Source organism: Macaca mulatta, chromosome 2, assembly GCF_049350105.2.
Source record: "Macaca mulatta isolate MMU2019108-1 chromosome 2, T2T-MMU8v2.0, whole genome shotgun sequence".
NCBI classification, from domain to species: domain Eukaryota; kingdom Metazoa; phylum Chordata; class Mammalia; order Primates; family Cercopithecidae; genus Macaca; species Macaca mulatta.
The window spans coordinates 17,728,024-17,744,547 of NC_133407.1; the positions used below are offsets into that span (position 1 = coordinate 17,728,024).

Here is a 16,524-nt window from a genome sequence, read left to right on the forward strand (position 1 = left end):
GCAAGATTTGTATTTGAGTTATTCCTCTGCGTGGGACTGCCTTGTGTGACTTTGAGAAGTCATTTAACCTTTCTCAACCTTGATGCTGTTGTCTGTATAATGAAGACACTTTCTGTTTTGAAAAACTACTATAACATTAAATAAGGTTCAAACATGTGCAATGCATTGTTAACCAGGTAGTCAGCACACAGCAAATAATTCCCTTTTTCCTTGTTATGTCTATGTTGAGTAAGCCACATGCAAATGCACAGGCTCTTCTGTATGAACAAATATCCATTAGTATAGTGGAAACATTTGTCATTTTAGCACGTTTCTGTAGTTTATAAGTCCTTTAAAAAAAATGCTATTGTCCACTACATCTTTTGTTGTATCCAAAAGGTTCCACCAAGTACTTCCTAAATTTTTAACTGGCATTTAAGGATAGTTTTAAATAGGACTGCTTATGGTGATGGTAATGTCAGTAATGTCCCACAAATCTTCAATGGGATTTATATAAAGAACAGGAAACTTATGTTTCAGAACTCACCTTCCTGCATAGCATTTGCCTTTCTGTGATATCAATCTCCTACCTATACTTCAGGCCTCAGAGGCCAGAACTCTCAAGAATGCTCAAACTCCAAGAAATGTAGGCCACAGGCCTTACTGCTAAAGGTAAAATTCAAATGTAAAATTCCATTTGAGGAGGAACCGTGCCTTTGTTGACAGCATCACAATAAGCTGGGGACATAGATTGATTTTGTTAAGTATTATGCTCTTGGTGAAGAATTGCTCTTCTAGCCTCAGTCCAAAGCAGCACACTTACTCTGTGTCTGTTTTGTCCAATTTGAAAGAGAACATTTCTAGACATCTGTCTACCTATTTTAGAGAGATGCAATTAATCCATCTAGACTGAAGAAAAACATCCTGTGTTAATATGTTTTCTCAGGCATTTACTTACACATCATGCCACAAATAATCCACATATCTCCAGGTGGTGGGCTGCAGTGCAATATTATTATCCTCAATCTGCAGATAAATGAAAATGTTATATGATGAAGCAAGGTGATGTAGTTGACCATTACACAGTAAATACCCAAAGTTCAGAAGCAGCAAATGACTACTAAATGCCTTTGCTACACTATGTGTCAGTTAACTAGATATGCCAAACATTTGCCAAATTCTGTAATCTCTCGTCTTTTGTCTCCCTTCTCATGTGCCTTTTGTGTGCAGACATGCCAGGCTTCCTCACTGCATTTTCTCTTGCCTTTGAACCTCATTTATTCTCCTGTTCCACATTCTCCCTTTTATTTCCCCCTCCTCTTCTTCCCCCATCTCTACCCTACCTCCCTCACTTCTCCTATCTCTTATCTCTCCTTCCTTTTGTCCTCTCCCAATCCTACCATATTGTAGGCTACCTTAAATCCCTTTTGCAACAAAGTAGGGTCTCAAATGGATCCCAGAAACTCAGAGTTAGCAGTAACATAGGAAGAGGAAGGATCGCAGTTCTTCCTATCAGAGACAAGTGAGCAAAGTTCACCTATCAGTTGATACTAGCTTCTGAAAACAAATGGTTTTTCTTCCATATCACAATAACATAATGATATGGTTTGCCTGTGTCCCCACCCAAATCTCATTTTTAATTGTAGTTCCCACAGTTCGTTTGTGTTGTGGGAGGGACCCAGTGGGAAGCAGCTGAATCATGGGGGCAGGTCTTTCCCATGCTGTTCTCATAATAGTAGTCTCTCAAGATCTGATGGTTTTAGAAAAGGGAGCTTCTCTGCACAAGTTCTCTTGTGTGTCGCCATGTAAGATGTGCCTTTCACCTTCCACCATGATTGGAAGGCCTCCCCAGCCACGTGGAACTATAAGTCCATTAAACTTCTTTTGTAAATTGGCCAGTCTCTGGTATATCTATCAGCAGCATGAAAACAGACTGATATACATGGCAAAGCAAAAGGTTGAATAAGGTTCTTGGTTTTGTTTGCACATTTCATCCATGCTGTAAGCCCGTGGACATAGGTTTTATAGTTTGGAGCTTCTTTTTTCCTCCTACTGATTAAGACTTCAGCATGGACGACATGTAACCCATATTCTCTTTGGGTTACATGGAATAAAGCCATTCTTCACTTGTATTCACACACAAATAAAACTCTTATAATAAGTACTAGTAGCAAAAAATAAGTTAGATAATCACCCTAGTTTATATGTTATCAGAAAAACTCAACACTTCAGACTTCTCTAGTCCCAACATGAATGTAATATTCACTGAAACTTCTAGATCAGGATTTTTCAACGTGAGATCAAGACCCATCAGAGCAGTGGTTTTCAATCCTGGCTGCACCTGAGCATCGCCTGTGAAACATTTTGAACAGTAACATTGCCCTTACTTCACACAGAAAATTCTGGTTCTGTGGCCTGGAGTAGGAATCCTGCAATGTTATTTTTTGGGGGAAAAAAAACAACAACAGATGATTCTAATGTTATCCAGGGTTAACAATTACTGTACTAATTGTTCTTGAGTTACAGTCAATTGTAAGTCATGCCAGCTTTTTATTTTTCCTTTTAATGAACAGAACAGACTGAAATAGAAAAAAATCAGTATGCGCTCCATGTGGTAATGTGTACTATTCCATGAAATTTTTCTTTCAGTTTCATGTGTAGTAGGGTGGATACTGTGTCACTATTTAAAAATAATTTCTTACTGTGAGTTGTAGTCAGAGTTTGAAAAACACTGTTTTAGATTATTTTTAATAGAGAAGGTATGTTGATTGTTGCCTAGGGAAAATCAAAAAATCTCCATCTGTCCCAAGAGAGAAGCCCGATTGTACTATTTTTAAACGCTTGTAGGGCATGCCGAGGTATTGCCAAGTGATCTCTGCACTATCAAATGTTTCTTACCTATTTATAGAGGCACTTACACATTCTCTAAGAAACTGAGTCCAACTTTCCTCTCCTGTAGGCAGCGTTATGGTTTAAAATTATTAAGTTGCATTTCTAAAAATATCTTTTAGTTCAGTCTCCTCATTTTCTAAGCAGCTCATTCTAACCCTTAGTTAGGGGTATTTAAGGAAGATTTACACTCTGGGAGAAAATATCTCAGATCTTGCACTAAAGTATGCTAGCAGTTCTCTGAAAATTCCTAACAGGTCTGCAGCCCTGAAACTTAAAGCTTTCTGGAATCTTCCAAGAGGCTTTCTGGAATTGGAAGGGGAGTCTTGATCTCAACACTAAGTGCTGAGAATATTCTAGAAGTCAGTAGTTTTTACAGATGATGTCAAACTGATCTAGTGCCTGCGACCTCTTGGCAGTTCATAGCTGGTAATGTGTAAACCACTATCAAGAAGGCTGGTGTTTCCAGCCCCGCCCTTGTAGCATGAGGGGGAGGGACTTCCCTCCCCCTCCCTCTCTACTTTCATTTTGCGTGGAAGGCTGCTATTTCCTTTGCCCATTGTGCTGTGAGATTACTGTGGGTGACTGGGAGAGAGAGTAGCAAAGATGACAAATGAGAAGAAAGGCGAGCCAGAGGAGGGTGCAGCCAAGAGACGACTGGGGGCTCATGGGAGGAACCTGGGGAGTAGTGCCCACCGCACAAAATGCCCTTTCCTGCTCTTCTGCCTTGAGCTGGACAGAGCTGTAGGATCTCTTTGATAACCTATTACATAAAGCAATATACACAGTGGGAAAGTGAGGATTTTGAACCACCACAAAAATGTCAAATGTATTAAGGAAAGAAGCAACTGACCTCAGCTTTGTAAAGCAACTTAAGAATTTTCAAGAGCGCATCAACGAAAGGGTCAAAGGTGGAATACAAACACAGATCTCTCTCTGTATATATTTCTGTATTTACCTGTCTATATATATCATGTAAAACTTTTCTTTCATAGTATCATGAATTGAAATGCTGATGTTTTCTCAAAGAATATATTTTCACAGATAGCTGTGAAGTTAAAAGCATTATGTCAATTAACTGAAACAAGAGATGAAGTCACATTGTTGGAAACCTAGCACACAGCACCCAGAAACTTTCTGGAAACGGCTTGAACCAGGCAGACCATCGAACCAGTTTGTGAGGAGGGCTGACAGCACACAGTTTTTGAGAAACTGGAGATCAAAATAAACTCGAGGAAAGGAGATGTCAAAATGGCAGTACAAGCTCAAATATGTCACTATATGGCAGAAGAATACAGGGCAGACTGTTCACCAGAACAGAAATTCAATCACAAGCACCTTATGTATCAGCAAAACTTCATTATGTATCTGATACACTTCAGATTATTTCTGAGAAAATATTAGAGCAAGGTTGTTGTCTCCTTGTAGCCTCATGCTCCTTAAATTGGAATAAGACAAAAAATATGTATATATCCCCCAGAGAATATGCATAGAGATTCTTCTTATAGTATGAATTTTATGCAATGATGTTTTTGGAGGAAAAGGTGTGTGTGAAAATATCTTTTTCTTAATATATACTTGTAATAAATCCAAGTAATATAAAAATAGAAACTTAAAGTTCTCTACAATCCCACCTCTGAAAATAAACTATTAAAAAACAAACAAAAAAGTATCAGCAAACTTCTGTACACAACATGTTCCAGGAAGTACAAGAGATCATGAGAAGGAAGTGAGAATTGGAGAACTAATTGAGGATTTGAGCAGAGGTTGATCTATAGGCGATACCAGTGACTGGAAAATGCTTGACTGGAATGGGAAAGATAGCTGAGTCAATATCAAAAAATGATTCGGAACTGGTAATAGAAGCAAGCCTTTATATCATGATTTGAACCTCCTACATTGAAACATCCAATGGAGCACAATGTGTCTGCAATTAGTCTCTCAAATTGCAGATGAAAAGGCAAATAGGAATTCAGATTTGGTGGCAAATTCAAAAAATAATTGTGCCCCTTTATAAAAAATAAGTTCTCTCTCAAAGCTGTATGCAAACCGGATGATTTTAAATATTTTCTATTCTGACAGAATGAAAAATCTACAGCAGAAAAATGAACTAAATAAATCCAAGTAAAGAAATGAATGAAAGACATGCCATAGGAAAAAAAAAATGAAAGATGTCTATTTCAAGATGACAGAAATGAAAGAATACCTGCTTTGGATTATAGGTGAACATAAGTAGAGTAAAATGCAGAAAGATTGTGAGTAGAGACTCAGGAAATGAGTCCTCGCTGGTTAAAGTTGAAGGCAAATTCCCAGTTATAAGTGAATAGCTCTTACAGTAGAATGCCACCATCCTTCATTCACTGTGCATGAGACTAGGAAAGCAGAGGTTACACAGAAGAACAGACACAGGAGGGCGAGGTGAAGGTTAAGTGCAAAGATTGTTTCAAATGATTTTGATGACCTGCTCTCATTCTTACCACAGGACTTGTAACATGTTGTATACATTTGAAAGCCCGAAAAAAGGAACATTTATAACACTGAGGAAAAAACAAAACAAAACAAAAAACCAGAAAGACAAAAGTAGTGGGTGGACTTGCATTTAGAGAAATGAAGAGAGTTATTTTCCCACTTTCTAACTTCATACATCAGCATTTTAGACAAAAAAGGCAAAAGATTGATAAAAGTGGTGTGCTAATGTAAGAATCTGTGTATTAGATGGCATCCAAATAGTCTGCTGGTTTCCACAAGCTCAAAATGCATCCATTTACACAGGTGCCTTGTACTGACCTATACTTTAGCACTTGAAATCTCACCTTTGAATGATATTCCTCATATTGTTTTGTTTTTGGTTTTGAGATGGATTCCTGCTCTGTCACCCAGGCCAGAGTGCAGTAACGCTATCTCAGCTCACTGCAACTTCTGCCTTCCAGGTTCAAGCAATTCTCCTGCCTCAACCTCCTGAGTAGCTGGGATTATAGGCATGTGCCACCACACCCAGTTAATTTTTGTATTTTTGGTAGAGGTGGGGTTTCACCATGTTGGTCAGGCTGGTCTCCAACTCCTGACCTCAAGTGATCTGCCCACCTCGGCCTCCCAAAGTGCTGGGATTACAGGCGTGGGCCACCAGGCCTGGCCTGTTCATCCTTTGTTTCTTCCTTTTTCCACCTCTCTTCTCTGTCCTTCCCTCGCTCTTTCCCCTCCCTCCTTTCTTTCTTTTCTTCCTTGTCAGACTATTCATGGCCCAACCTAATACACTGACGTTTTACATGGTTCGGTCTGATTTGCTTCCTTTTGGGAAAAACAGTTTTATTCCCCCGCCCCGATGGAGTCTCCCTCTGTCACCCAGGCTGGAGTGCAGTGGCACAATCTCGGCTCACTGCAATCTCCACCTCCCAGGTTCAAATGATTCTTCTGCCTCAGCCTCCCGAGTAGCTGGGACTACAGGCATGTGCCACCATACCCGATTGATTTTTGTATTTTTAATAGAGATGGGGTTTCGCCATGTTGGCCAGGCTGCTCTCAAACTCCTGACCTCAAGTGATCCACCCGACTCAGCCTCCCAAAGTGCTGGGATTATAGGCATGAGCCACTGCGCCCGGCCGCATATCCTCTATTGTCCTCTGTTTACTCTCTTCCTTCCACCCCACACCAACTACGCAGAAGTTAACATAACCATTTTTCCCTCTTTGCTTAAGGAAACTGGAGAAAACTCAAGTTACACCTGGCCAATTGATGGCTCCTTAGCTCTCAGTCCACCCGGCGTATGCCCTGGGTCATTCTAATTTTATGTAATGCCTTTAGGGTCTTCCAATTTAAACTACGCTGAGACTTGTAAAGACCCACAGCATCTACAAAGGACTTCAAGTATGGGAGCTTAATTAAGTCAGGATCCGCTCCATTTGAAGGATGTAGAGCATTGATAACTCTTTTTATTGCTTCAAGATTTTTTGTAATATGTTCTGTCAGCTCGGCCTACTTCTATAACTGTATAACTGGCAAATACATTCCATTAAAAAGGAAGGTGGGTGAGGGTTGTAATATGTTCATTTCATAAACAGTGAGGAAGTCGAGAGCTGATGTTCCGTCCTGCAGCTTGCCTGGGGGAAATAAAGTAAACCAAAGGAGGAACAGGCAGTGAGAGCTCAGAGGGGTCAGGGGATACCGGAATGTGCAGAAGAGGAGGAGTGGTGGGTAAGATTTTTGGTTTAAGACTGAAGAGTATTCCCAGTTAACGTTAGTTCCTTAGATTTTCCTAATATGTATGATGGGTAGAACAAGTAACAGCATTTTCATTAGGCCAACGAGAAAAATGAAGCCCAAGATGTTAAGTGACAGGCTTTGAGCTCTGACACCAAGTAACTAAATCAAAAGCGGAATTCACATCTGCTGATTCTCACTTTGTTCTGCCAGATTAGTAATGAAGTTTAAACTGTAAGATCTATAGGAGCCTGGGAAGATTCCATCACTAATCATTCTTACTGTGGCATTTAAGATGCTTGGTGACTGACTACTCTAGATTTCTAGCCTGAACTCTCCAGCTATGGCCCACTTCCTTAATTGGCTCCAGTTATACTCAATTAATTCTGTCCTCTCATTGGTCCAGCTGCCTCTCACTTTTCAGCTCTCAGCATCTTCTGAAAAGCCATCTCTCACACCTCTAAGATGGTGAATATGACCCTCCTTTGTGCTCGGTCGCGCCTTGTGCTTTTTCCTATTCTAGCACTGGACAGTAGTGGCCTGTTTTTTCTGCTCTTATTCCCACCTGAAATGTCTTAAGGATGGTGACTTTCTTATTTACATCTCCAGTGCCTAGCACAGCTTTCAGCCTATATTACTGTACCCAAATGTTTAATAAAGCAAGCCAGTATCAGATGGCATAATCATTTTAAAAGTTCACTTTTATATTTTAGATTACAACCAAGTCTTCTATTTGCAAGAATTTGATTTTGTACATTATGCCAACAAATATTAACCCAGATACTTAGCACCTTCATGGGCTTGTATACCCAGGCTCCTGGCATGATAGTGCTTGTTATGTAATAGGTCCTCAATACATAATTTTTAGATGAATTATTAAAAGATGATTAATATCCCTATTTTCTAAGTCATTTAGTTTAGACCTTTTTTATGGTGACATAGGACAGAATATAGGAAGGGCCATATGGGAAGAGCTTTTGGTAGCTTTTCTTTGATGAGCTGAAAAACATGATTGCAAGGAGGAAATACAAAGGTTTTTGTTATGTACAGCAAGGATCCCCCCACCCAGGCCACAGACCTGTACCAGTTGATGGCCTGTTAGGAATCGGGCCACACAGCAGGAGGTGAGTGGTAGGTGAGCAAGCATTACCACCTGAGCTCTGCCTCCCGTAAGATCAGCCTTGGCATTAGATTCTCATAGGAATGCAAACTCTATTGTGAACTGTGCATAAGAGGGATCTAGGTCGTGTGCTCCTTATGAGACTCTAATGCCCGATTTAAGGTAGAACAGTTTCCTCCTGAAACCATCTCCCCAACACCACCCCCCCACATCTGTGGAAAAATTGTCTCCCATGAGCACTGGTCCCCTGGTGCCGAAAAAAGGCTGGGACTGCTGGTGCACAGAATCCCGACTTAGTAGACCCACATGGTCACTGACCAAAAAGAGACCACAGAATCTGATCTAGCCTATGGAAATCAAAGATGGCTTGGCTAATCTTGGTCAGGAGAATATGCAACCTACAGATTCATTCATTCACATAATGAGTGAATATTTTGGATAATATTTCCAGATTCACAAGTATTCATAAAGATCTCAAAATGCTTTATAAACACGATATTACTGGTGGTAAGACCAGAAGTCATGTTTATAGAAAAAAGTAAGAGTTTGAAACAGGATCTTAGTTATTTTGACCTCTAGCTCAGCTCAGTGTTCTCTCTTCTGCCATTTTCCTTTTTACCAGCCTCTCCAAATGGAGCACCCTCTTTCACATATATTTAAGTGCCCACTGTCGATGCAATAAAGTATAATAGGTTAGAGTTCAGGCCCTGAATCTAAGTTTTGGTTTGAAACCTGGCCCTATCACCTAGTAGCTACATGAACTTAGGTAATTAACTTGCTGTGTTGCAAATTGTACAATGGACTTGACAAAAATAGAATTTATCTCACTGGGTTGTTATGAGATTTAAATGAGTTATTACATATGAAGTGTCTGGAAAATAGTAAGAGTTCAATAAATGTTAGCTCTGGTCATTATTATGTGCTAGGTTAGGTGTTGTGAAGGCAAAGAGGGAAAGTAAAAGTTGTGGTTTCTGTGCTTGTCGTTGGCTTCTCTTTACCGTAAAATCCAATCCATTCTTTACTTTCCTCTGCTCTGCTCTGCAAAAGGGCCAGACTCCTAAAAGCCATATTTACCAGGCTCTTTTGCCAATTGGCTTCCTGCTAGGTTTGGTCACAAAGAGGTTCATATAAGATAGTGAGGTTGGGAGGTCAAGTGTCTCTCTCTACATGGGTAATGTTAAAGAAAACTAGAAGCAGACAGTAAAGTAGTAAAAACAGACTTTGTTCAGGAACTACTGCAATGAGGAAGAGAGACCTCAGTATAACCTGACTCACTTCTGAATACAGCATGGACAAGTAGGGATTCATAGCCAAGGGGCAGGTTGGGAGTCAGTGGGTGGAAAATGACTGAGAAAACATTAGGAATAAAAGGATACAGATTAGACATCTGACAAGATGCTTGCTGAAGGCAGGCTAGAAGGATGAAGAACTTGGTCAGACAAAGGGAGATATTGGGATGGGGGATTCTTTCCAAACTGACTAGCAAGATTCTTGCTACAAGAGGGCGATGCATTTATAGAAAGATAAATATCAAGGTGGAGACCTAGAGGACTTAGACTAACTAAATGTTAGTCAAAAAGAGAATGTTTGTTAGTAGCACCACCAGCAAAAGTTGTCTCACTTCCTGTCTCCAAACAGAGCCTTTCTCCATGCTCTTAGATCCCACTTGGAAGCTTCAGTTTTCAGCCTTCCTACCAGCTTTCCGTGTAGGGAATGAGGCCAATACAGGCTATAATAGAACAAGACGAAAGGACATATTCCTGATAATGGGTATTATTTAGTACCGGATTCAACTGTGCCTGAAGATTATATATACGACTAGATTTTTAAATATACAAGCCTATAAAAAGACTCCCTTTTGCTTAAGCTTCTTTCGCTTGCCACTCTACAAGTCCCAATACAATGTCTACTAACCCCTAAGAGTTTGAATTAATGTCACAATATAAAGCAATTTGAATTTTCATTGGATACTTGTCTCTGAAAGCCATGTTACTAGTATTTATTGTCCTGCTAGGATTAAGAGTATATGAAGATGAGCAAGATAATTATGGTGCTTCTCTTTGATAGCACAATAACTATTTTCAACAATGTTAAATTTTACTATACTTATTCTAAAATGTTTTCACTGGAGATCTGAGCATCTTCTCTTAGTTGATGTCTTAAAACTAAAGGACATCTCATCCACTTTAATACAAGGACATAGACTAAAACGCAAAGTGAAATATTTGGGAGGAAAGTTTATTTTTGATAAAGTAAATCCCAAGCCTCCAGTTCTTTAGGAAACCTTCCCAAGGCAGAATTTTTAGTGCCATGAAATTAACTGTCACTACTGCAGGACAATTGTTTCTTCTGCTATTTGCTTTCTTGGCTCTCTTGTTCTCCACTTGCTTATGATTACACACATTTTTCTTCTGATAATGGATGAGCCTCCTCTCCCTTTCAACTTGCTCAATAAATGTCCAAAGTTCATTTGCTTTGGGAATTTTTAATCTTTCATGGTTGGTGACAGTAAATTTATAATCGTAATGCAAGTGTGTGTGTGTGTGCCTGTGTTGTGAATATGTGTGCGTGATTTGTCCTTAAAATACATGCAGTGGCCTTTTAGTGTTATAATATATGGTCAGACTGTAGTTGCTATGGAAACAACCAAATTTCCCGACTTTTGAGGGCAGGGAGATGCAGCAGTGGCAACTGTGATCAGAGTAGTGTTATTGATGATAAAATCTAAGACTTTAAGGGATTTTTCTACTTTAGTGTTCAGGTCAGAGCAATCTGCTCTTTCCCTGTATCTCTCAAGAATACCCATCGGAACCAGGCTGAAGGCATACTAATGTTTATTATTATTATATTATTATTCTAGAGACAGAGTCTCACTGTTGCACAGGCTGGTAAGCCGAGGTGTGCTCACAGCTCACTGCAGCCTCGACCTCATGGGCTCAAGTGATCCTCCCACTTCAGGCACATGCCACAACCACAGGCATGTGCCACCATGCCCAACTAATTTTTATGTTTATAGAGATGAGGTCTCACTGTATTGCCCAGGCTTGTAGCAAATTGCTGGCCTCAAGTGATTTTCTTACCTCGGCCCTCCAAAGCATTGTGATTACTGGTGTGAGTCACAGTGCCCAGCCTTATTGTTTTATATTCAGTTTATAGTGGATACTGGATGAGGGGCATATTGTAATTCTTGGTTATGTTTGGTATATAATTTTTATGTAGTATAAAATCATACTTTTTGATAACAGAACATATTTAGATCCAGACTAGTATGTACACAAGACAATGTTGCTTAAGTCAGCAAACTTATGCTTTCATTTGAAATGTGATACGTTGAGATTTCCTTTTCATTCGACTAATTAGCACAAGCTGATTAGTCAAATGAAGCACATTTAATACATTCTCTGATCAGAAGGAAACATTTTCTAGGACCCCCATGTCTACTGAGCAGCTTTTTTGTAGCTTCCTGTACAGCACTAGTAGTTTTGAATTGTTAAAGTTTGGAAAATGCACCAAATGAGAAGCTCATCTATCCGTGTTTATTCTATTTATACCACATGTCAGGGGTATTGGGAGAGGAATCATTGTCTTCATAGCTTAATGAGAGTGCTCTGTGCCCAGCAGTGTTAAGCTACATGGATATAACGATGGATAAGAAATGATTCCTGCTCCCAAGAACCTGCTTGACCACACAAGGAGAGAATATAGGTAGTGACTGCTCATTGCATGGGGAAAGCACAGGACGAAGGCCAACGAATGCAACCAAATACCAGTTATTCCTTTGAGTCCAACGAGATGGGCAGATGAAGCTGAAGGGGAGGAAAAAGTTGAGATGGGACCTGATGGAAGGGCAGGCCTGAGAAAGAAGGCAAGGCTATGTTTAGTGTCAGTAAACTTCACAGCTTATAAATAGACTGCATATAGTCTGTTGAAAGTGTCAAGTATCATAATAAAATAGAGAGTTAGATGCAAGCAAATGGTATAAGACATAGAAGAGACATGATGAAGTGGTTCAGGGACATTGAGTACATTGGCTCCACTGAGGAGGCACAAGGATCTAAAATATTTTAGGGGAGTTGTCAGGGCTGTAAATGATTGATTAGGAAATCCTGGCTTTTGTAGACACTAGATGACATTGAAGACAACATGGCTTCAACTTTAATGGTTTGAGGTCGAGGCAAAGGCCCTATAATCGTGGTGAACAGTAAATTGTTACCCACTTCCTAATGATAACAAGTTAGTAAATGCAGATGGAATTTGGTTGCAAATAAAACCAGCATGAGACAAACATGAAAGACCCTGTGGAATTATAGCTGACATTTTGTGGTAGTGAGAACTTGTTGGCTCTTGTTTACCTCTTCCATAGCTCTTTCACTGGGTTTTTATCCCTGGGCTTTTTCCCTGAGTTATGTCGGGTCTAGCCTTTTCAAATGAATATGAAAAAGAAGGTCTTTAAACCTATTTTGCTTATGAAATTGTATAACATGTGTAAATATGTCAGTTTTTTTTTGTTGTTTGCCAATGGAGAGCTGTAAGTGAGTTATAGACAGTTTTATTCATACTGAAAAACTGGCCCGCCTTGATGTCCTAGCGATAATGACATGGTCTTTTCAGCTTCTCAATACTCAGTAAAATTGTGAAGATGGATTTTAGCATTGTCAACTCTGAGGCTTTGTTTGGTAACACTGTGGGTAACGTGTATCTCAAAGTCAATGTACACTGATTGTGTCCAATGCAAGGCAGTCACAAAGTGAGATGTACATTTGGCATAGGTAGAATATACACATTGTGTGTGTACATGTGTATGTTTGCTTTCAAAATCAAGTAGTATTCTAAAATTGAACAGTCTTGTAATCTTTCTTTCTTTTTCAAAGGATCTTCTTAAAAAATGCTACTGTGCCAAGGCATCTTACCTCTTCCAGCAGGATAAATTCTATGATGTGAGCTATGACACAGGAGACAAGTCTATCCAATGTAGCAGAAGACCAGATGCATTCAAGTTCTGGATGACCTGGAAGGCCCTGGGTACATCAGGCCTTGAAGAGAGAGTTAATCGTGCTCTTGCTTTATCTAGGTACTAGCCTCTCTCTCTCTGTGTGTGTGTGTGTGTGTGTGTATATTCGTGACTGTCTATAAAGACCTAAGGAAAGTAATACTTCAAATGTGTTGCAAGTGCATATTTTCATTTGTGCATTCTTTATTTCATCCAATACACGTTTTCTTAATACCTACTACGTGTCAGGAATTATGAACAGAGCAGTCCTACCACCTCTTTCCAAGATCCTAGCCTACTGAGAGATACAAATGGCCCTCCTTTCTAGCAAGGTGAGGTATAGAGTCTCCAATCCCAATCAGGAGGGCTCTCTAGTATGTTCTTGAGGAACACTAGCAGAGGCTCTTTGGAGGAAGTGACTTTCAACTGAGATCTAATGAAGAGAAGGTGATATCGTTTGGCTCTGTGTCCCCACCCAGATCTCATCTTGAATTGTATTCCCATAATTCCCAGGGGTTGTAGGAGGGACCTGGTGGGAAATAATTTGAATTATGGGAGCTGTTTTCCCCATACTGCACTGTGATAATGAATAGGCCTCACAACATGGGATGGTTTTATCAGGGGTTTCTATTTTTGCATTCTTCATTTTCTCTTGCTGCCACCATGCAAGAAGTGTCTTTCGGCTTCCACCATGATTCTGAGGCCTCCCCAGCCATGTGGAACTAAGTCCAGTTAAACTTTTTTCTTCCCAGTCTCAGGCACGTATTTATCAGCAGCATGAAAACTGACTAATACAGCAAATTAGTACCAGTAGAATGGGGTGCTACTGAAAAGATACCCAAAAATGTGGAAGTGACTTTGGAACTGGGTAACAGGCAGAGGTTGGAACAGTTTGGAGGGCTCAGAAGACAGGAAAATTTGGAACTTCCTAGAGACTTGTTGAATGGCTTCGACAAAAATGCTGATAGTGATATGAACAATAAGGTCCAGGCTGAGGTGGTCTCAGATGGAGATGAGGAACTTGTTGGGAACTGGAGTAAAATTGACTTTTGTTATGTGTTAGCAAAGAGACTGGCGGCATTTTGCCCCTGTCCTAGAGATTTGTGGAACTTTGAACTTGAGAGAGATGATTTACAGTATCGGATGGAAGAAAGTTTTAAGCAGCAAAGCATTCAAGAGGTGACTTGGGTGCTATTAAAAGCATTGTTTTAAAAAGGAAACAGCATAAAAGTTCAAAAAATTTTCAGCCTGACGATGCAGTAGAAAAGAAACGCATTTTTTGAGGAGAAATTCAAGCTAGCTGCAGAAATTTACATAAGTAACTAGGAGCTGAACGATAGTCCTCAAGAAATGGGGAAAATGTCCCCAAGGCATGTCATAGTTCTTCATGGCAGCCCCTCCTATCACAGACCCAGAAGCCTAGGAGAAATAAATGGTTTTGTGGGCTGGGCCCAGGGTCCCCATGCTGTGTGCAGCCTACAGACTTGGTGCCCTGCATCCCAGCTGCTCCAGCCATTGCTAAAAGGGGCCCAAGTACAGCTCAGCCCATGGTTTCAGAGGGTGCAAGCGCCAAACCTTAGCAGCTTTCATGTGGTGTTGAGCCTGTGGGCACACAGAAGTCAAGAATTGAGGTTTGGGAACCTCCATTCTAGATTTCAGAAGAGGTATGGAAATGCCTGGATGCCCAGGCAAAAGTTTGCTGCAGGGGAGGGGGCCCTCACGGAGAACCTCTGCTAGGGCAGTTCAGAAGGGAAATGTGGGCTCCGAGCCTCCACACAGAGTCCCTACGGGGGCATTGCCCAGTGGAACTGTGAGACAAAGGCCACTGTCCTCCAGACCCCAGAATAGTAGATCCACTGACAGCTTACACCGTGTGCCTGGAAAAGCCACAAACACTCGATGCCAGCATGTGAAAGCAGCCATGAGGGGTGCTATACCCTGCAAAACCACAGGGGTGGAGCTGCCAAAGACTATGGGAACCTACCTCTTGCATAAACATGACCTGGATATGAGACATAGAGTCAAAGGAGATCATTTTGGAACTTTAGAATTTGACTGCCCCGCTGGAATTCAGACTTGCACGGGCCCTGTAACCCCTTTGTTTTGGCCAATTTCTCCCATTTGGAATGGCTGTATTTACCTAATACCTGTATCCCCATTGTATCCGGGAAGTTACTAGCTTGCTTGACTTTACAGGTTCATAGGCAGAAGGGACTTGCCATGTCTCAGATGAAACTTTGGACTGTGGACTTTTGGGTTAATGCTGGAATGAGTTAAGACTTCAGGGGACTGGTGGGAAGGCATGATTGCTTTTGAAATGTGAGCACATGAGATTTGGAGGGGCCAGGGCCAGAATGACATGGTTTGGGCTCTGTGTCCCCACCCAAATCTCATCTTGAATTCTACTCCCATAATTCCCAGGTGTTGTGGGAGGGACCCAGTGGGAGATAATTTGAATCATGGGGGCAGTTTCCCCACACTGCTGTTGTGGTAGTACATACGTCTCACAAGCTCTTTGTCAGGGGTTTCTGCTTTTGCATCACTCTTTTCTCTTGCCACTGCCATGTAAGAAGTGCCTTTTGCCTCCCACCATGATTCTGAGGCCTCGCCAGCCTTGTGGAACTGTAAGTGCAATTAAACCGTTTCTTCCCAATCTCGGGTATGTCTATCAGTAGCGTGAAAACGGACTAAAACAGAAAGGGAGAAGAATGACCTGGGTGGAAAGAGCAGCAGGCCTAAACCTCTGGATGTGAGGTGATGCAGAAGTCTGGATGTGACAGTAAGGACCTGAAAAGCATATCTGTGAGTTTTGGTGGCAGCTTAAGTCTTAAAGGGAAAGGCAGTATGGAAGCACCATGTTTACTTGCCTTGTAGTAACATTAAGAAATAAAGCTGTTATCACACTTGTGAGAACATTAGAAAAGCTCGAGAGATAGGTGCCAGACATTGCTACTTGAATAGGACTGAACTGCTAAACTTAGATCAGTGGTGGACAGGCCATAGCCAAATTTAGTTTTACATGTATTTTGTTGGGCTTATACTGCTTAGGGTTAACTTCCATGGTGTTAAACATTCAAACATTTAAATATTTAAAATGCTTTTTTAAAAAAATAGATTTCTCAAAAACCTGTATTTTTTGTTTTTCTCAAAGTTTAGAATGTTCTCAATCCCACATGGTAACAATTAGCTGAACATGATGATGCCCGATTCTGGAGAAACACAGTCCCTTATCACTTCTTACAGTTAAAAACAACAACAACAACAACAAATAAATCTAGCCTAATAGCATAGAGGTACAGACAACCTGGATTCAAGACCTAAGTCCTATGTGACTGGGGCAAGTTTCTTA

At 40.7% G+C, this 16,524-nt stretch overlaps 1 protein-coding gene across 1 annotated transcript in view; it reads left to right on the forward strand.

The window, feature by feature from the left end:
* Positions 1 to 16,524, forward strand: part of GADL1 (glutamate decarboxylase like 1) — a 166,015-nt gene that overhangs the window by 79,049 nt on the left and 70,442 nt on the right. The window contains exon 12 of the mRNA XM_015132407.3: positions 13,057 to 13,256. Coding sequence (XP_014987893.1) covers positions 13,057 to 13,256 — 200 coding nt within the window. The remainder of the gene's footprint in view (positions 1 to 13,056; positions 13,257 to 16,524) is intronic.